The sequence below is a fragment of the Salmo salar genome, chromosome ssa01, assembly GCF_905237065.1.
Source record: "Salmo salar chromosome ssa01, Ssal_v3.1, whole genome shotgun sequence".
Taxonomy (NCBI): Eukaryota; Metazoa; Chordata; class Actinopteri; order Salmoniformes; family Salmonidae; genus Salmo; species Salmo salar.
Genome location: NC_059442.1, coordinates 110,840,282 through 110,862,837, shown reverse-complemented (window position 1 = coordinate 110,862,837; position 22,556 = coordinate 110,840,282). Strand labels below are relative to the sequence as shown.

The 22,556-nt window shown below is 46.9% G+C and overlaps 1 protein-coding gene across 3 annotated transcripts in view; it reads right to left on the bottom strand.

Moving 5' to 3' along the window:
- pald1a (phosphatase domain containing paladin 1a) overlaps positions 1-22,556 on the bottom strand; it is a 161,013-nt gene that overhangs the window by 104,065 nt on the left and 34,392 nt on the right. For all 3 annotated transcript variants that reach the window (XM_045687471.1, XM_045687472.1, XM_045687469.1), the window contains 8 exons: positions 18,686-18,919; positions 16,665-16,767; positions 13,297-13,476; positions 11,375-11,539; positions 4,941-5,101; positions 3,522-3,597; positions 1,527-1,678; positions 76-163 (listed from right to left, as the gene is read on the bottom strand). In XM_045687471.1, coding sequence (XP_045543427.1) covers positions 76-163; positions 1,527-1,678; positions 3,522-3,597; positions 4,941-5,101; positions 11,375-11,539; positions 13,297-13,476; positions 16,665-16,767; positions 18,686-18,906 — 1,146 coding nt within the window. In that variant the 5' untranslated portion in view covers positions 18,907-18,919. The remainder of the gene's footprint in view (positions 1-75; positions 164-1,526; positions 1,679-3,521; positions 3,598-4,940; positions 5,102-11,374; positions 11,540-13,296; positions 13,477-16,664; positions 16,768-18,685; positions 18,920-22,556) is intronic.

The window sequence follows — 22,556 nt, the reverse complement described above, 5'->3', positions numbered from 1 at the left end:
AAGGGACAGAATGATTTAGATGCTGGGAACTATCGCTATGTATCTAACTAGATGACACATTTCAGGCTCCCTCACCTCTTCCATGACCTGTTGTCCTTCAGGTAGTCTGTTGATGAGGGTCTGAATGACTTGGAACAGGGGCTTGGCTTCTGCCTCTTCCACTCTGAAAACAATAACAAACCGGACAGGCAGCCATCTTTAAAACGCTTCATTACAGTTTAACTACATCACCACTGGTTAATTATGACACTGATCAATCCATCATTTGATTGAAATATAGGCCTACCCAGTGGGCAAATCTGGTTCTAATGATGTTTACTCAAGCAGAAAAACTGTTTGCAAACAGAAAACATCATTAACACGTCACGTGCCAAATGTTGCCCTCTGGGTATAATCTGGATCAGTTTCATAGTGAATGTTTACCTTTATTTTACCAGACAATTAAGAACAATGTCTTACATGCAATGACGGCCTGGCAAGACACTACATACACAAAAGTATGTGGACACCCCTTCAAATTGGAGGATAAGGCTATTTCAGCCACGTCCATTGCTGACAGGTGTATAAAAATGAGCACACAGCCATGCAATCTCCATAGACAAACAGTGGGACTAGAATGGCCTGTACCTTTCCAACAAGTCAGTTTGTCAAATTTCTGCCCTGCTAGAGCTGCCCTGGTCAACTGTAAGTGCTGTTATTGTGAAGTGGAAACGTCTAGGAGCAACAACGGCTCAGCCGCAAAGTGGTAGGCCACACAAGCTCACAGAACAGGACTAGTTGGAGTGGAGTAAAGCTCACCGCCATTGCACTTTGGAACAGGGGAAACACGTTCTCTGGAGTGATGAATCACGCTTCACCATCTGGTAGTCCAACAGAGAAATCTGTGTTTGGCAGATGCCAGGAGAACGCTACCTGCCCGAATGCATAGTGCCAACTGTAAAGTTTGGTGGAGGAGGAATAATGGGCTGGGGCTGTTTTTCATGGTTCGGGCTAGGCCCCTTAGTTCCAGCGAAGGGAAATCTTAACGCTACAGCATACAATGACATTCTAGACGATTCTGTGCTTCCAACTTTGTGGCAAGTTTGGGGAAGGCCCTTTCCTGTTTCAGCATGACAATGCCCCTGTGCACAAAGCGAGGTCCATGTAGAAATTGTTTGTCGAGATCAGTGTGGAATAACTTGACTGGCCTGCACATAGCCCTGACCTCAACCCCATCGAACACCTTTGGGATGAATTGGAACGACGACTGCGAGCCAGACCTAATCGCTCAACATCAGTGTCAGACCTCACTAATGTGCTTGTGGCTGAATGGAAGCAAGTCCCTGCAGCAATGTTCCAACATCTAGTGGAAAGCCTTCCCAGAAGAGTGGAGGATGTTATAGCAGCAAAGGGGGGAACAACTCCATATTAATGCCCATGATTTTGAAATGAGATATTTGACGAGCAGGTGTCTACATACTGTTGGCCATGTAGTGTATCTCTAGGAAAGGGTACAGTTTGGTTGCAGAGGTTGAGTCCAGTCTTACTGTGGTGGTTCATGGGTTGTCTTCAGGTGGTTGAGGACCAGGGTCCCCAGGATCATGGCTAGGTTGGTCCGCCCTACCCCCACCTGACAGCTGAACAACAGGGCAGGCAGAGGCCTGGAAACATCCCTTCTCAAAGACAGGTTGGGGCTCTCCTGAAAACACGCAACACAAATACAAGGGATTGGAAAACACCACATACAAATGAAAAAGTTGCACTTTGATCTCTCCTAACTTTATTTGACCAACTCATCCGGAGTTTCTAGCTGTCCTCTAAACCAACACACACATTTGAAAAGGAATTGGGAGTGTTTGTCTTGCTGGTCTACAGTCTACACCCTGACCATGTGACCAAACTATTGGAGGATTCCCATTTGTCTGCCTTTTAACCAGCTGCTATTATCACCAAAACGTTTAATAAAACCACTGTTTGTTTAGCAGTCTAGTGCAGCTGCTACCAGAAATGTGACGTACATTTGGAGCCATGTGATTTAGATTGTTTTTGAACTGAAGCTCCCCCCCCTAGCCTGAGCCAGTCTGTGTTACCATGCCAACTCCTTGTCACTCATTGCCATGCCATGGTTTGATGATGAAAGTAATCAAGTTGACAAGAGCACAAGCAGATCTGGGACCCGGCTACCGCACCCCCCCAACCCCTCCCTTTCAACCACTGAAACAGGAAGTGTGAAGAAACGTATCAGGTAGCTATCACAGACCTAGCAAACACTGTAGAGCTGCAGTCAGACAGACAGGCAGACAGAGACAGAGAAACAAACACTCAGCAGACAGACAGAGATGAAACAGAGCAGAGCAGCAGCAGGAATAAAATTCCCTAACTACTGGAAACAACCACTTTAAAACCACAGAGAACTGGACAGTCTGCCTGTCACTAGATAAACAGTCACTCCAAAAAGGCTAGACAGACAGACAGACAGACAGACAGACAGACAGACAGACAGACAGACAGACAGACAGACAGACAGACAGACAGACAGACAGACAGACAGACAGACAGACAGACAGACAGACAGACAGACAGACAGACAGACAGACAGACAGACAGACAGACAGACAGACAGACAGACAGACAGAAAGACAGAAAGATAGAAAGATAGAAAGATAGAAAGATAGAAAGATAGAAATCACATCCTGTACAGATGAAGGTATAAAGTTAGATGTGAGGCTTAATGTCATATTCAGAATAACTATTATGGTTATTGGTGATGGATGGGGCACAGCAGTGCACAGTGTGAGAGTGGGGTCAACCTCCCATCTTCCGTCTCAGAACCTGGTTGAGAATCTCCAGGTGTTCTAGAATGTTCCACTCATGAATATATTTAATGTCTCCTGTAAAGACATCAGGGTAAGTACAGAACATCCTGTCCAGGTGCAGCCCTGCCGGGTCACTGCTGTTAGATCAGAGCCTGTAAAGACCTGGAACTGGAAGTACAGATCATCCTCAGGATGTTTCTAGCAGATGAAAGAAGGCGGGACCACCACTTAAGGACAGGATATAAAAAGTTATTGGATGGTGCATCAAATCAACAAACAGTTCAATGAAGAAGGTAGGTTCACATACGAGGAAGGCACACTCCAATATATTACTGGAAAAGGTATTCGAGTGTGACTACATTAAGACAAATACAAGAGGATTTACCCCGAGAACACTAAGAACCCTCCTCGCCCCGAGAACACTAAGAACCCTCCTCGCCCCGAGAACACTAAGAACCCTCCTCGCCCCGAGAACACCAAGAACCCTCCTCGCACCGAGAACACTAAGAACCCTCCTCACCCTGAGAACCCTCCTCACCCCGAGAACACTAAGAACCCTCCTCACCCCGAGAACACTAAGAACCCTTCTCACCCTGAGAACACTAAGAACCCTCCTCGCCCTGAGAAGACTAAGAACCCTCCTCACCCGAGAACACTAAGAACCCTTCTCACCCTGAGAACACTAAGAACCCTCCTCGCCCTGAGAAGACTAAGAACCCTCCTCACCCTGAGAACAGTAACAAAGGCATCAAAATCCTCCTCTAGAGGTGCTCCCTCCATCGGTAGTGGCAGCCGGTAGTACCTGAGAGAGAGAGAGAGAGAGAGAGAGAGAGAGAGAGAGAGAGAGAGAGAGAGAGAGAGAGAGAGAGAGAGAGAGAGAAGAGAGAGCAGAAAGAAGAGAGAGAGCGAGCGAGAGAGAGCAGAAAGAAGAGAGAGCGAGCGAGAGAGAGCAGAAAGAAGAGAGAGCGAGCGAGAGAGAGCAGAAAGAAGAGAGAGCGAGCGAGAGAGAGCAGAAAGAAGAGAGAGCGAGAGAGAGAGCAGAAAGAAGAGAGAGCGAGAGAGAGCAAGATAAAGAGAGCAGAATGAACAGAGAGAGCGAGAAAGAGAGAAAGAACAGAGAGAGAAAGAGAGCGAGTGTTACTGTGTTTTCACAGGAGAAATCCCATCTATTTTGTCAATATTGCCTTTATGGAGGTCACAACATAGGAAGACAACATTGACCTGGAATGAGACAGACAGTAATAAGAGACAACTGGTTACTAATATCATATGTGTCCCAACTTGCACCCTATTCCCTATGTAGTGCACTACTTTTGACCAATGGTGGTTGGGAAACATAGGTCTAAAACAAAAACAGCCCACCAGGGAGTTCCAGAGTACAGAGATAAATCCCACACCCAGGAGGCCTGTTCTGCTCCCTGTCTTTATCACCAGATAACTAGGTCTTTACTGTACACACACACACACACACACACACACACACACACACACACACACACAATCAAACATTTTCTTTGTTGACGTTATAGGGGTCATCCCTCAGATCCAGATGGTTGTGTGGGAAGGAGAGGGGACATGTAGACATGTCTGGAGAGGACTGGAGCTGGCTGTTCATTACATCTCAATACAAGCTTTGGCTCCTCTGATCTGATTACTAACAGGATGCTAAAGGAGGCTTCCCAAGTGGCACTCTATTCCCCATAGGGCCCTGGACAAAGTAGTGCACTAGATTTATCAAATGGCATGCCATCTGAGATGCAACCGATCTCTCCTCCCTCGCCTCTCCCGAATGCAGAGGGGGCAGAGAGAGAGCAGAGAGAGAAACTGAAATTGAATTGAGAGCAGAGAGAGAGAGCAGAGAGAGAGAGAGAGCAGAGAAAGAGAGCAGAGAGAGAGCAGAGAGAGAGAGAGAGAGAGCAGAGAAAGAGAGCAGAGAGAGAGAGAGAGCAGAGAAAGAGAGCAGAGAGAGAGAGAGAGCAGAGAGAGAGAGCAGAGAGAGAGAGAGCAGAGAAAGAGAGCAGAGAGAGAGAGAGAGCAGAGAGAGAGAGCAGAGAGAGCAGACAACTTGTTGCATTGTGTCAATAACAAAAAAAAAGAAAAACAAATCAAAAAAGAAGGAGTGAAAAAGAGGAAGTGACTATGAACCTGTAGAGTGGCATGGTGAACAGCGGTCTCCTGTAGACCTCCTCTGTGACGTGGATGTCCTCCTCACAGGTAATGGTCATCCTCTGAGGCTCGCCCTTGAAGTGCTCGATATCGTTATACACGTAGAAAACGTTATCGTTCAACTTGGCAAAGTCGTGGAGCTAGAGAAACCAGAGAACATCACACCATTATTACTGACGTTAGGAAACACTGCGGCTGATTTTACCTGCTTTGTTTGTTCATTGTAATGATTTTTCTTTCTTTAACTAATATCATTTTGATCCAATATATCTACTTGTCTTGAGTATGGGAAATGCAGAAATGATGGAATCTGGATGTGCTAGCTAGTCAGCCGACTGTTTGCATTTGATGCATTTTTGAGACAGCTTGACGTTTCACCAGCCAAAGCGTAAGAGAAATGCACTGCTGAGATGGCAGACGGCTGCCTTGTAATGAGGATGACTAGAACTCTGGACTGATGTGTGGAGAGCTTTTAGCACCCGATTCTGCAGCAGAGGAAACATCACCCAGGTGGGTGTTACACGGGGATACTGGAGGAGTCGAACAACGTCTGAGGATAAATCTAGCACAACAACCATTACCAACCCTGTCCCTACCATCCAACCCTGTCCCTACCCTCCAACCCTGTCATTACCAACCCTGTCCCTACCGTCTAACCCTGTCCCTACCCTCCAACCCTGTCATTACCAACCCTGTCCCTACCGTCCAACCCTGTCCCTACCCTCCAACCCTGTCATTACCAACCCTGTCCCTACCCTCCAACCCTGTCATTACCAACCCTGTCCCTACCCTCCAACCCTGTCATTACCAACCCTGTCCCTACCCTCCAACCCTGTCATTACCAACCCTGTCATTACCAACCCTGTCATTACCAACCCTGTCCCTACCCTCCAACCCTGTCCCTACCCTCCAACCCTGTCCCTACCCTCCAACCCTGTCCCTACCCTCCAACCCTGTCCCTACCCTCCAACCCTGTCATTACCCTCCAACCCTGTCCCTACCCTCCAACCCTGTCCCTACCCTCCAACCCTGTCATTACCCTCCAACCCTGTCCCTACCGTCCAACCCTGTCATTACCATCCCTGTCATTACCAACCCTGTCCCTACCGTCCAACCCTGTCCCTACCCTCCAACCCTGTCATTACCAACCCTGTCCCTACCGTCCAACCCTGTCCCTACCCTCCAACCCTGTCCCTACCGCCCAACCCTGTCCCTACCGCCCAACCCTGTCCCTACCGCTAACCCTGTCCCTACCGTCCAACCCTGTCATTACCAACCCTGTCCCTACCCTCCAACCCTGTCCCTACCACCCAACCCTGTCATTACTGTCCAACCATGTCATTACCAACCCTATCCCTACCCTCCAACCCTGTAATTACCAACCCTGGCCCTACCGTCCAACCCTGTCCCTACCCTGTCATTACCAACCCTGGTCCCTACCGCCCAACCCTGTCATTACCAACACTGGCCCGACCCTCCAACCCTGTCATTACCAACCCTGGCCCTACCCTCCAACCCTGTCATTACCAACCCTGTCCCTACCCTCCAACCCTGTCCCTATCGCCCAATCCTGTCCCTACCGCCCAATCCTGTCCCTACCCTCCAACCCTGTCATTACCAACCCTGTCCCTACCCTCCAACCCTGTCATTACCAACCCTGTCCCTACCCTCCAATCCTGTCCCTATCGCCCAATCCTGTCCCTACCGCCCAACCCTGTCATTACCAACCCTGTCCCTACCGTCCAACCCTGTCATTACCAGCCCTGTCCCTACCCTCCAACCCTGTCCCTATCGCCCAATCCTGTCCCTACCGCCCAACCCTGTCCCTACCGCCCAACCCTGTCATTACCAACCCTGTCCCTACCCTCCAACCCTGTCATTACCAACCCTTCCCCTACCCTCCAACCCTGTCCCTACCCTCCAACCCTGTCATAACCAACCCTGTCCTTACCGCCCAACCCTGTCCCTACCCTCCAACCCTGTCATTACCAACCCTGTCCCTACCGCCCAACCCTGTCATTACCAACCCTGTCCCTACCCTCCAACCCTGTCATTACCAACCCTGTCCGTACTGTCCAACCCTGTCATTACCAACCCTGTCCCTTACCGTCCAACCCTGTCCCTACCGCCCAACCCTGTCCCTACCCTCCAACCCTGTCATTACCATCCCTGTCCCTATTATCCAACCATGTCATTACCAGCCCTGTCCCTACCCTCCAACCCTGTCCCTATCGCTCAATCCTGTCCCTACCGCCCAACCCTGTCCCTACCGCCCAACCCTGTCATTACCAACCCTGTCCCTACCCTCCAACCCTGTCATTACCAACCCTGTCCCTACCACCCAACCCTGTTCCTACATTTACATTTAAGTCATTTAGCAGACACTCTTATCCAGAGCGACTTACAAATTGGTGCATTCACCTTATGATATCCAGTGGAACAACCACTTTACAATAGTGCATCTAAATCTTTTAGGGGGGGGGGGGTTAGAAGGATTACTTTATCCTATCCTAGGTATTCCTTAAAGAGGTGGGGTTTCAGGTGTCTCCGGAAGGTGGTGATTGACTCCGCTGTCCTGGCGTCGTGAGGGAGCTTGTTCCACCATAGCGGTGCCAGAGCAGCGAACAGTTTTGACTGGGCTGAGCGGGAACTGTGCTTCCGCAGAGGTACGGGGGCCAGCAGGCCAGAGGTGGATGAACGCAGTGCCCTTGTTTGGGTGTAGGGCCTGATCAGAGCCTGAAGGTACGGAGGTGCCGTTCCCCTCACGGCTCCGTAGGCAAGCACCATGGTCTTGTAGCGGATGCAAGCTTCAACTGGAAGCCAGTGGAGAGAGCGGAGGAGCGGGGTGACGTGAGAGAACTTGGGAAGGTTGAACACCAGATGGGCTGCAGCGTTCTGGATGAGTTGTAGGGGTTTAATGGCACAGGCAGGGAGCCCAGCCAACAGCGAGTTGCAGTAATCCAGACAGGAGATGATATGTCTGCCAGACATGCAGAGATGCGATTCGCCACCTGGTTATCAGAAGGGTAACCAGCCCTGTCATTACCAACCCTGTCTCTACCGTCCAACCCTGTCCTTACTGTCCAACCCTGTCATTACCAACCCTGTCTCTACCGCCCAACCCTGTCCCTACCCTCTAACCCTGTCATTACCAACCCTGTCCCTACCGCCCAACCCTGTCCCTACCGTCCAACCCTGTCCTTACTGTCCAACCCTGTCATTACCAACCCTGTCTCTACCGCCCAACCCTGTCCCTACACTCTAACCCTGTCATTACCAACCCTGTCCCTACCGTCTAACCCTGTCCCTATTGTCCAACCCTGTCATTACCAACCCTGTCCCTACCGCCCAACCCTGTCCTTACTGTCCAACCCTGTCATTACCAACCCTGTCTCTACCGCCCAACCCTGTCCCTACCCTCTAACCCTGTCATTACCAACCCTGTCCCTACCGCCCAACCCTGTCCCTACCATCTAACCCTGTCCCTATTGTCCAACCCTGTCATTACCAACCCTGTCCCTACCGCCCAACCCTGTCCTTACTGTCCAACCCTGTCATTACCAACCCTGTCTCTACCGCCCAACCCTGTCCCTACCCTCCAACCCTGTCATTACCAACCCTGTCCCTACCCTCCAACCCTGTCATTACCAACCCTGTCCCTACCCTCCAACCCTGTCATTACCAACCCTGTCCCTACCCTCCAACCCTGTCCCTACCCTCCAACCCTGTCATTACCAACCCTGTCCCTACCGCCAAACCCTGTCCTTACTGTCCAACCCTGTCATTACCAACCCTGTCTCTACCGCCCAACCCTGTCCCTACCCTCTAACCCTGTCATTACCAACCCTGTCCCTACCCTCCAACCCTGTCTCTACCGCCCAACCCTGTCCCTACCCTCTAACCCTGTCATTACCAACCCTGTCTCTACCGCCCAACCCTGTCCCTACCCTCTAACCCTGTCATTAAACCCTGTCCCTACCCTCCAACCCTGTCATTACCAACCCTGTCCCTATCGTCCAACCCTGTCTCTACCAACCCTGTCCCTACCCTCCAACCCTGTCATTACCAACCCTGTCCCTACCCTCCAACCCTGTCATTACCAACCCTGTCCCTACCCTCCAACCCTGTCATTACCAACCCTGTCCCTACCCTCCAACCCTGTCCCTACCCTCCAACCCTGTCATTACCAACCCTGTCCCTACTGCCAAACCCTGTCCTTACTGTCCAACCCTGTCATTACCAACCCTGTCTCTACCGCCCAACCCTGTCCCTACCCTCTAACCCTGTCATTACCAACCCTGTCCCTACCCTCCAACCCTGTCTCTACCGCCCAACCCTGTCCCTACCCTCTAACCCTGTCATTACCAACCCTGTCTCTACCGCCCAACCCTGTCCCTACCCTCTAACCCTGTCATTAAACCCTGTCCCTACCCTCCAACCCTGTCATTACCAACCCTGTCCCTATCGTCCAACCCTGTCATTACCAACCCTGTCCCTACCCTCCAACCCTGTCATTACCAACCCTGTCCCTACCCTCCAACCCTGTCATTACCAACCCTGTCCCTACCCTCCAACCCTGTCATTACCAACCCTGTCCCTACCCTCCAACCCTGTCATTACCAACCCTGTCCCTACCCTCCAACCCTGTCCCTACCGCCCAACCCTGTCCCTATAGTTCAACTCACTATAGGCGCCCAAGTCACTATAGGCACCCAACTCGCCCGGCGCCCAGCTCGCCCGGCGCCCAACTCGCCTACCATCAGAATACAGGTAGATGCCTTCAACATGCGCAAGCTACAGACATGATGTATGTTTGTTTTACTGGTCAAGCAATTTAAGAAAACTTTTTTGTTTACTTGTAACCTGCAATTCAGGTTTTAGCTGCCAAGTATGGCCTACATGTCAAATGGAATAAACTACTACTACTAACACATATAGTAGACTCTAGAGACCTACTGGGAACACTATCTGTAGAGTGGACAAGCTGTTTACTGCTGGATCAAGAGGGACTATCTGTAGAGTGGACAAGCTGTTTAATTGCTGGATCAAAAGGGACTATCTGTAGTGTGGACAAGCTGTTTACTGCTGGATCAAGAGGGACTATCTGTAGAGTGGACAAGCTGTTTACTGCTGGATCAAGAGGGACTATCTGTAGAGTGGACAAGCTGTTTACTGCTGGATCAAGAGGTACTATCTGTAGAGTGGACAAGCTGTTTACTGCTGGATCAAAAGGGACTATCTGTAGTGTGGACAAGCTGTTTAATTGCTGGATCAAGAGGTACTATCTGTAGTGTGGACAACCTGTTTACTGCTGGATCAAGAGGGACTATCTGTAGTGTGGACAAGCTGTTTACTGCTGGATCAAAAGGGACTATCTGTAGTGTAGACAAGCTGTTTACTGCTGGATCAAGAGGTACTATCTGTAGTGTGGACAAGCTGTTTACTGCTGGATCAAGAGGTACTATCTGTAGAGTGGACAAGCTGTTTACTGCTGGATCAAGAGGTACTATCTGTAGAGTGGACAAGCTGTTTACTGCTGGATCAAGAGGTACTATCTGTAGAGTGGACAAGCTGTTTACTGCTGGATCAAGAGGTACTATCTGTAGAGTGGACAAGCTGTTTACTGCTGGATCAAGAGGTACTATCTGTAGAGTGGACAAGCTGTTTACTGCTGGATCAAGAGGTACTATCTGTAGAGTGGACAAGCTGTTTACTGCTGGATCAAGAGGGACTATCTGTAGTGTGGACAAGCTGTTTACTGCTGGATCAAGAGGTACTATCTGTAGTGTGGACAAGCTGTTTAATTGCTGGATCAAGAGGTACTATCTGTAGAGTGGACAAGCTGTTTACTGCTGGATCAAGAGGTACTATCTGTAGAGTGGACAAGCTGTTTACTGCTGGATCAAGAGGGACTATCTGTAGTGTGGACAAGCTCTTTACTGCTGGATCAAAAGGGACTATCTGTAGAGTGGACAAGCTGTTTACTGCTGGATCAAGAGGTACTATCTGTAGTGTGGACAAGCTGTTTACTGCTGGATCAAAAGGGACTATCTGTAGAGTGGACAAGCTGTTTACTGCTGGATCAAAAGGGACTATCTGTAGAGTGGACAAGCTGTTTACTGCTGGACCAAGAGGGACATTGGGTTTATTAGTATGAGGAGGCCAGTATATTGATAGATAAAGAGGTTTCTAGGTTTATTAGTATGAGGAGGCCAGTATATTGATAGATAAAGAGGTTTATTAGTAGGAGGAGGCCAGTATATTGATAGATAAAGAGGTTTATTAGTAGGAGGAGGCCAGTATATTGATAGATAAAGAGGTTTATTAGTAAAGAGGTTTATTAGTAGGAGGAGGCCAGTATATTGATAGATAAAGAGGAGGTTTCTAGGTTTATTAGGAGGAGGCCAGGTCACCTCCTTCCTGATGGTGAGCTCCAGGTTCTCCACCGTCTCCTCCTTGTCCAGGCCATGGAGATTCTCATGGAGGTTCTCCTTCCTCCGGGGGGTGTATGGAACAAAGTTCTCCTCCAGGTGCAGGAACACCACCGGTTCCTCACGCACACAGAAGAACATCACCTCCTGGAAAGAGAGGAGAGAAATCACAGCCTATATTCAAAAAGAGTCAGTAATTAATACGATGATGCAGACAGGGGAAACCTGATCCTAGATCAGCCCTCTAAACCCAGATCGTTTTTGAATACGGGCCCAGGAATAATAAGGATTCAACAGGCCAGTTATTTGGTTCTAGAATCTGTAAAGCTTTGTTCCAAACCCAATTGGAAACATTCCGTTGTCATTTGACATGTACCACATGAGTCAGGAATTGATCATGAACTCGCTGCTATATAATTAAGTTGATTTCATTTGGATTACAGTGAGTTTCCATACTGGACTCACGACCCTGAGAGATATTCTTTATTTTCCATCATTCCACATGGGGTTGAGTTTCAAATGGCACACTATTCCCTATACAGAGCCCTATGGGCCCTGGTCAAATGGCACCCTATTCCCTATACAGAGCCCTATGGGCCCTATACAAATGGCACCCTATTCCCTATACAGAGCCCTATGGGCCCTGGTCAAATGTAGTACACTATATAGGGAATGGGGTGCCATTTGCCACACAGCCAGGGTTTGTGTTTGCGCTTAGTGGCACCTGACCCCTCAAATATTTATCCACAACACAGAAAGGCAACAGGCGGAAGAGAAGATAGCGAGACAGACAGACAGACATGAGAGAGACAGAGAGGAGACTCAGTGAGCATAGTCTTGCTATTGAGAATGGCCACCGAAGGCAGACCTGGCTCTCAAGTTAAGACAAGCTATGTGCACACTGCACACAAAACTGGTGGAAACTGAGCTGCACTTCCTAACCTCCTGCCAAATGTATGACCATATTAGAGAAGCATATTTCCCTCAGATTACACAGATCCACAAATAAAAAAATCTAATTTTGATAAACTCCCATGGGTGAAATACCACAGTGTGACATCACAGCAGCAAGACTTGTGACCTGTTGCCACAAGAAAAGGGCAACCAATGAATTTTTATTTTACCTTTATTTAGCTGGGCAAGTCAGTTAAGAACAAATTCTTATTTTCAATGATGGCCTAACAGTGGGTTAACAATGTTGGCCAGGGGCAGAATAACAGATTTGTACCTTGTCAGCTCGGGGATTCGAACTTGCAACCTTTCGGTTACTAGTCCAACGCTCTAAACACTAGGCTACCCTGAAGAACAAACCCCATTGTAAATACAACCCATATTTATTTATTTATTTTCCCTTTTGTACTTTAACTATTTACACATCGTTACAACACTGTATATATACACACACACACACACGACTTTTGTAATGTCTTTATTCTTTTGGAACTTCTGTGAGTGTAATGTTTACCGTTTATTTTTATTGTTTATTTCACTTTAGTTTATTATCTATTTCACTAGCTTTGTCAATGTTAACATATGTTTCCCATGCCAATAAATCCCTTTGAATTGAAATTGAGAGACAGACAGAGATACAGAGACAGAGATACAGAGAGACAAAGACACACAGAGAGGAAGACAGAGAGACCGAGACAGAGAGACAGAGACACGCAGAGAGGGAGACAGAGAGAAAAAGAGAGACACAGAGAGACACAGACAGAGAGAGACACAGACAGAGAGAGACAGAGAGACAGAGACAGACAGAGAGACAGAGACAGACAGAGAGAGACACACAGAGACACACAGAGACACAGACCTATGGGTCAACAGTAGTGCACTATGAAGGAAATAGAGTTCCATTTGGGATGCAGACACAGTGAAAACATCCCCCCTGAAGGCAGTGCACTAACCTCATGCCCTTGACTCTGTAGTCTTTGGAGGACCTGTTTGAAGCCATTCAGGCTGGGCTGGCCCATGCCGTACAGCGGGTAGCTTCCTTTCACCTGGCGGTAGTTTGGCGCTCCGTAGCTGCCAGTAGTGTTGAGGACGTCAGCCTTGCTGTACACGTCCTGGACCATGAAGAACTCACCCTACAGACATACAGTACAGTCAATCAAACAATCTAATACATGCATTTAGAAATGCCCTTTTTCCATCAACAGTTGTTGTTGGGGGTACAGTAGAGTCAGTATGGGGAACACTTAAAAAGAACCTACATACCTGCCCAGGGAATACGGCTGCAAATTAGCTTTTGGCTAACCCCATTTACATGGATGTTGCATTATTGTAATATTGATGTTGATTAATGTGCATTGTCCCCTAATAAATAAATAAATAAATACCTACCAGGACTTCATAACACATTTATTCAAGGTGGTCTTTATAGCATCAGTGTGAAATGAGCAACATTAGCAACAATAGTAGGAAACTTTTATGTTGAAGGGGACCTCCGATACCACTGTGGATAACCGTTAATGTTGCTCGTTTCACACTGATCTCTGTAGCCTCGTCATTCATTATCAGATGTCCATCCTTGTTTAAAGCCATCAGGTGAAACCGTAGTGATCTATGTGAGTAAACCAACTCCTCGGTAACAATAAGGGTCTGGGCCTCCCTGAACAGCTCTCTGACAGGTGATAGGAGGATCAAAAAGACCAATGGGAGAGCTGACAACGCTCCACTCAACGGCCACGCAAGATGATAACAACAACATCAATGTGAAGTTTGTGGGCTATACTCGGCCTTGTCTTAGGACGGTAAGTTGGTGGTTGGAGACATCCCTCTAGTGGTGTGGGGCTGTGCTTTGGCAAAGTGGGTGGGGTTATATCCTTCTTGTTTGGCCCTGTCTGGGGGTTTCATCCTGACCCCTCCTGTCTCAGCCTCCAGTATTTATGCTGCAGTAGTTTATGTGTCGGGGGGCTAGGGTCAGTCTGTTATATCTGGAGTATTTCTCCTGTCTTATCCGGTGTCCTGTGTGAATTTAAGTATGCTCTCTCTAATTCTCTCTTTCTCTCTCTCGGAGGACCTGAGCCCTTGGACCATGCCTCAGGACTACCTGGCATGATGACTCCTTGCTGCCCCCAGTCCACCTGGCCGTGCTGCTGCTCCAGTTTCAACTGTTCTGCCTGCGGCTATGGACCCCTGACCTGTTCACCGGACGTGCTACCTGTCCCAGACCTGCTGTTTTCTACTCTCTAGAGACAGCAGGAGCGGTAGAGATACTCTCAATGATTGGCTATGAAAAGCCAACTGACATTTACTCGAGGTGCTGACTTGTTGCACCCTCGACAACTACTGTGATTATTATTATTTGACCATGCTGGTCATTTATGAACATTTGAACATCTTGGCCATGTTCTGTTATAATCTCCACCCGGCACAGCCAGAAGAGGACTGGCCACCCCTCATAGCCTGGTTCCTCTCTAGGTTTCTTCCTAGGTTTTGGCCTTTCTAGCGAGTTTTTCCTAGCCACCGTGCTTCTACACCTGCATTGCTTGCTGTTTGGGGTTTTAGGCTGTGTTTCTGTACAGCACTTTGAGATATCAGCTGATGTAAGAAGGGCTATATACATACATTTGATTTGAAGTAACAAGGGGTAACAACGACATCAATGTGAAGTAACAAGGGGTAACAACGACATAAATGTGACGTAACAAGGGGTAACAACAACATCAATGTGAAGTAACAAGGGGTAACAATGACATAAATGTGACGTAACAAGGGGTAACAACAACATCTTTGTTAGGAAGAAATAGTCTTCACAGTTCGCAACAAGCCAGGCGGCCCAAACTGCTGCATATACCCTGACTCTGTTTGCAAGAGAAGTGACACATTTTCCCTAGTTAAAAGAAATTCATGTTAGCAGGCAATATTAACTAAATATGCAGGTTTAAAAATATATACTTGTGTATTGATTTTAAGAAAGGCATTGATGTTTATGGTTGGAGCAACGTGTACCTAAGCGATTATATGCAAAGCAGGACATGCTAGATAAGCTAGTAATATCATCAACCATGTGTAGTTAACTAGTGATTATGATTGATTGATTGTTTTTTATAAGATAAGTTTAATGCTAGCTAGCAACTTACCTTAGCTTCTTACTGCATTTGCGTAACCTCGTGGAGTGCAATGTAAAGCAGATGGTTAGAGCGTAAGGTTGCAAGACCGTAAGGTTGCAAGATTGAATCCCTGAGCTGACTAAGTAAAAATCTGTCTTTCTGCCCCTGAACAAGGCAGTTAACCCACCGTTCCTAGGCCATCATTGAAAATAAGAATGTGTTCTTAACTGACTTGCCTAGTTAAATAAAGGTCTAAAAAAAAATATATATATATATATATATATAATTTTTTTTATTTATTTATTTTTATATTTTTTAGGTTTTTTTTAATCGGCGTCCAAAAATATATATTTCCGATTGTTATGAAAATTTGAAATCAGCCCTAATTAATCAGCCATTCCGATTAATCGGTCGACCTCTAGTAACAACAACATCAATGTGACGTAACAAGGGGTAACAACGACATAAATGTGACGTAACAAGGGGTAACAACAACATCAATGTGAAGTAACAAGGGGTAACAACGACATCAATGTGATGTAACAAGGGGTAACAACGACATCAATGTGAAGTAACAAGGGGTAACAACGACATAAATGTGACGTAACAAGGGGTAACAACGACATCAATGTGAAGTAACAAGGGGTAACAACGACATCAATGTGAAGTAACAAGGGGTAACAATGACATCAATGTGAAGTAACAAGGGGTAACAACGACATCAATGTGACGTAACAAGGGGTAACAACGACATAAATGTGACGTAACAAGGGGTAACAACGACATCAATGTGAAGTAACAAGGGGTAACAACGACATCAATGTGAAGTAACAAGGGGTAACAATGACATCAATGTGAAGTAACAAGGGGTAACAACGACATCAATGTGACGTAACAAGGGGTAACAACGACATCAATGTGAAGTAACAAGGGGTAACAACGACATCAATGTGAAGTAACAAGGGGTAACAACGACATAAATGTGACGTAACAAGGGGTAACAACGACATCAATGTGAAGTAACAAGGGGTAACAACGACATCAATGTGAAGTAACAAGGTGTAACAACGACATAAATGTGACGTAACAAGGGGTAGGTCTGGAGAGAGCGAGAGGGCTGCTGTCAGGTCATTTTGATCCAGGTCTCCTCTCTTAAATATCTCAATGCTGAACAAAACAATGATGGTGGCTGAGGGGCCTGTGTTGTGTTTTCTTCCTACCTGTACCAAGTAGTGTTCAGGCATGGAGTCTGATATCCGGCCCACTTTGTAGTTTGTTCTGAAGAGGTCATCGTGGATCTGAAACTCCTGTCTGCAATTATATCTAGAATACAGAAGATAACGTAGCCGTCATCTGCAACATGGTGAAACAAAGCATCCAATCCCTCTTAGTGGTCCTGAGGTTCCCACTGGAGACCGACCCAACATTTCATTAGTCACTGGTCCTGAGGTTCCCACTGGAGACCGACCCAACATTTCATTAGTCACTGGTCCTGAGGTTCCCACTGGAGACCGACCCAACATTTCATTAGTCACTGGTCCTGAGGTTCCCACTGGAGACCGACCCAACATTTCATTAGTCACTGGTCCTGAGGTTCCCACTGGAGACCGACCCAACATTTCATTAGTCACTGGTCCTGAGGTTCCTACTGGAGACCGACCCAACATTTCATTAGTCACTGGTCCTGAGGTTCCCACTGGAGACCGACCCAACATTTCATTAGTCACTGGTCCTGAGGTTCCCACTGGAGACCGACCCAACATTTCATTAGTCACTGGTCCTGAGGTTCCCACTGGAGACCGACCCAACATTTCATTAGTCACTGGTCCTGAGGTTCCCACTGGAGACCGACCCAACATTTCATTAGTCACTGGTCCTGAGGTTCCCACTGGAGACCGACCCAACATTTCATTAGTCACTGGTCCTGAGGTTCCCACTGGAGACCGACCCAACATTTCATTAGTCACTGGTCCTGAGGTTCCCACTGGAGACCGACCCAACATTTCATTAGTCACTGGTCCTGAGGTTCCCACTGGAGACCGACCCAACATTTCATTAGTCACTGGTCCTGAGGTTCCTACTGGAGACCGACCCAACATTTCATTAGTCACTGGTCCTGAGGTTCCCACTGGAGACCGACCCAACATTTCATTAGTCACTGGTCCTGAGGTTCCTACTGGAGACCGACCCAACATTTCATTAGTCACTGGTCCTGAGGTTCCCACTGGAGACCGACCCAACATTTCATTAGTCACTGGTCCTGAGGTTCCCACTGGAGACCGACCCAACATTTCATTAGTCACTGGTCCTGAGGTTCCCACTGGAGACCGACCCAACATTTCATTAGTCACTGGTCCTGAGGTTCCCACTGGAGACCGACCCAACATTTCATTAGTCACTGGTCCTGAGGTTCCTACTGGAGACCGACCCAACATTTCATTAGTCACTGGTCCTGAGGTTCCTACTGGAGACCGACCCAACATTTCATTAGTCACTGGTCCTGAGGTTCCCACTGGAGACCGACCCAACATTTCATTAGTCACTGGTCCTGAGGTTCCCAAAGGAGACCGACCCAACATTTCATTAGTCACTGGTCCTGAGGTTCCCAAAGGAGACCGACCCAACATTTCATTAGTCACTGGTCCTGAGGTTCCCACTGGAGACCGACCCAACATTTCATTAGTCACTGGTCCTGAGGTTCCCACTGGAGACCGACCCAACATTTCATTAGTCACTGGTCCTGAGGTTCCCAAAGGAGACCGACCCAACATTTCATTAGTCACTGGTCCTGAGGTTCCCACTGGAGACCGACCCAACATTTCATTAGTCACTGGTCCTGAGGTTCCTACTGGAGACCGACCCAACATTTCATTAGTCACTGGTCCTGAGGTTCCCACTGGAGACCGACCCAACATTTCATTAGTCACTGGTCCTGAGGTTCCTACTGGAGACCGACCCAACATTTCATTAGTCACTGGTCCTGAGGTTCCTACTGGAGACCGACCCAACATTTCATTAGTCAGATAAATGACCTTATCTTCTGAACCCAAGACAAGACAAATTAGATAACAGCACACACACACACACACAACTCAACTACCCCCCCCCGTTCACACACACTTCACCATTCACCCCCGTCCCCACACACTCCCCCCCATCCATTCACACCTTAGTGATCAAAGCCTCAGAGATAAACATGGTAACACCTGACTTGAATGATTGGAGGCGTGATGAGACTTACGTGATAACGACAGGTGCCACCTTGTTAGTGATGATAGACTTGGCCTTGCCGCTGTGGATCTTCACCGTCTGGGAAGAGCTCATGCTGAGAGACTGCCTGCTGTTCACCGCCCCGTTGCCATGGAGACTCTCAAGCGTAGGAGGATGCTGGTGCGCTGCTACAGAGGATATGGAGCCTGAGACAGAGATAGGTTGTGGCGCTGCGCTGGCAGTTGTACCCATACTCCACAAGCAGCTGGGGACGACAAGAGGAGAGGAGAGTGGACTCAGACACAGGAAGTCAAACAGTGGAACAGAGGAGAGTGGACTCAGACACAGGAAGTCAAACAGAGGAACAGAGGAGAGGACTTGGACTCAGACACAGGTAGTCAAACAGAGGAACAGAGGAGAGGACTTGGACTCAGACACAGGTAGTCAAACAGAGGAACAGAGGAGAGTGGACTCAGACACAGGTAGTCAAACAGAGGAACAGAGGAGAGTGGACTCAGACACAGGTAGTCAAACAGAGGAACAGAGGAGAGTGGACTCAGACACAGGTAGTCAAACAGAGGAACAGAGGAGAGTGGACTCAGACACAGGTAGTCAAACAGAGGAACAGAGGAGAGTGGACTCAGACACAGGTAGTCAAACAGAGGAACAGAGGAGAGTGGACTCAGACACAGGTAGTCAAACAGAGGAACAGAGGAGAGTGGACTCAGACACAGGTAGTCAAACAGAGGAACAGAGGAGTGGACTCAGACACAGGAAGTCAAACAGAGGAACAGAGGAGAGTGGACTCAGACACAGGTAGTCAAACAGAGGAACAGAGGAGAGTGGACTCAGACACAGGTAGTCAAACAGAGGAACAGAGGAGAGTGGACTCAGACACAGGTAGTCAAACAGAGGAACAGAGGAGTGGACTCAGACACAGGAAGTCAAACAGAGGAACAGCAGTGAGGACTCAGTCACACTATGAGGCCACACTGAGTCACACTATAGAGGTTTCACAAATCTGTGTTGATTCCAACACCACCACGTTCAAAATGTAGCCTGCTGATTGAAAGAGGAAACGTATGAATAGTGAAATATAACAAGGAGACCATTTTTCTCATTGCTTTTCTTGATGATGTTTCTACAGTACTTCCAGCAGCTTTCTCAGAACATACCAAGCTGTAAACCCTGATTCTAGATCTGTACCGCTCAACATTTCAACAGGCTGAAGGGTCACATCAATCCTGAGGTTGGATGTGTTTAAATGTTAATTATAGCCTCATGTGATGCTGAGCCCTCTGCTACAGCCAGAAAACAACAATCTGAACAGGCATCCATCTGCAGCACCTCTCTGAATAAACCCAGGGCTCTGCATCTCAAATGGCACCCTTTTCCCTAGTCCACTACTGTTGACCAGAGCGCAATGGGCCCTGGTCAACAGTAGTGCACTATATAAGGAATAGGGTGGTATTTGGTACACAGTCACAGGGCTTTGCAGTGAAGCAGATAAACAAAAGATGAGCCTCCCTGCCGCTCTGCTCCACTCAGACCAGCAAGCAGGGGCCGACCCTGACCCCCACCCCCCACAGCTGGCCTGAAACCAACGGCAGACACTCTATCCCCCTAAACACACACAAACACAAACACACACACACACACACACACCGAGGGGCGGCAGGTAGCCTAGTAGATGTCGATTAAGGCAGCCCCCCGCACCTCTCTGATTCAGAGGGGTTGGGTTAAATGCAGAAGACACATTTCAGCTGAAGGCATTCAGTTGTACAACTGACTAGGTATCCCCCTTTCCCCATTCCACTTCCACCCTGGGGCATCCAGAGAGAGACTTCAGAAATATATGTCCTCTTCAGATCAAACTTGCTAGAAAAATAGACAATGTCGCAGGTGGTTTATACTAGTGAACAACTAGTGATTGGATATGTTCATCAGGTGGTTTATACTAGTGAACAACTAGTGATTGGATATGTTCATCAGGTGGTTTATACTAGTGAACAACTAGTGATTGGATATGTTCATCAGGTGGTTTATACTTGTGAACAACTAGTGATTGGATATGTTCATCAGGTGGTTTATACTAGTGAACAACTAGTGATTGAATATGTTCATCAGGTGGTTTATACTAGTGAACAACTAGTGATTGGATATGTTCATCAGGTGGTTTATACTAGTGAACAACTAGTGATTGAATATGTTCATCAGGTGGTTTATACTAGTGAACAACTAGTGATTGAATATGTTCATCAGGTGGTTTATACTAGTGAACAACTAGTGATTGAATATGTTCATCAGGTGGTTTATACTAGTGAACAACTAGTGATTGAATATGTTCATCAGGTGGTTTATACTAGTGAACAACTAGTGATTGAATATGTTCATCAGGTGGTTTTGTGAATAACGGTCTTTCTTTCTTTGTCCATCTTCAACTAAAAAACTGAAAGGTTGCACAGCAAGCCTTTTCTATCTAATCACAAGGACTTGTTACTCCAGTACTTTCTGGAAAGTATTTTTGAGCAAGAAGAAAACCCATTTTCAGTAATATACCACAGTAGGGCTGGACGATATGGCCAAAATGTCATATCATGCTGTTTTTCTAAGTTTTGACGGCATGACGGTATTCAACGGTATTTTAGGGTGGCAACACATATATTCAAAATTATTTAAATGGGTCTTTCTCCATTCTGATTGGTTTATACTGTTCAATTGAAATGATTTCCTGCATTTCCATCAATTTCTGCATTTCCTGCCCTCATTTGAGATCACTTCCACACTGTCACGATATGGACAAAAATACTAGGCCTTTTTTTTTTACCAAATGTTGCAATTACGATTTAGATCAAAACCCTTAGGTAAACTTTTGGAATCATGGAAATAGAATGTTTGTTATAATTCTATAGTTAGAATTAGAGGTCGACCGATAAATCTGAATGGCCGATTAATTAGGGCTGATTTCAAGCTGTCATAACAATTGGTAATCGGCATTTTTGGACACCGATTACATTGCACTCCACGAGGAGACTGCGTGGCAGGCTGACCACCTGTTACGCGAGTGCAGCAAGGAGCCACGGTAAGTTGCTAGCTAGCATTAAACTTATCTTATAAAAAACAATCAATCTTAACATAATCACTGGTTAACTACACATGGTTGATGATATTACTAGTTTAACTAGCTTGTCCTGCGTTGCATATAATCAATGCGGTGCCTGTTAATTTATCATCGAATCACAGCCTACTTCACCAAACGCGTGATGATTTAACAAGCGCATTCGCAAAAAAAGCACTGTCGTTGCACCACTGTACCTAACCATAAACATCAATGCCTTTCTTAAAATCAATACACAAGTATATATTTTTAAACCTGCATATTTAGTTCAAATAAATGCATGTTAGCAGGCAATATTAACTAGGGAAATTGTGTCTCTTCTCTTGCGTTCTGTGCAAGCAGAGTCAGGGTATATGCAGCAGTTTGGGCCGCCTGGCTCGTTGCGAACTGTGTGAAGACCATTTCTTTCTAACAAAGACCTTAATTAATTTGCCAGAATTTTACATAATTATGACATAACATTGAAGGTTGTGCAATGAAAGAATAAACGTTTTGTTTTCGAAATTATAGTTTCCGGATTTGACCATATTAATGACCAAAGGCTCATATTTCTGTGTTTATTATATTATAATTAAGTCTATGATTTGATAGAGCAGTCTGACTGAGCGGTTGTAGGCTGCAGCAGGCTCGTAAGCATTCATTCAAACAGCCCTTTCCTGCGTTTGCCAGCAGCACTTCGCAATGCTTGCTTCACAGCGCTGTTTATGACTTCAAGCCTATCAACTCGCGAGATTAGGCTGGTAATACTATAGTGCCTATAAGAACATCCAATAGTCAAAGGTAT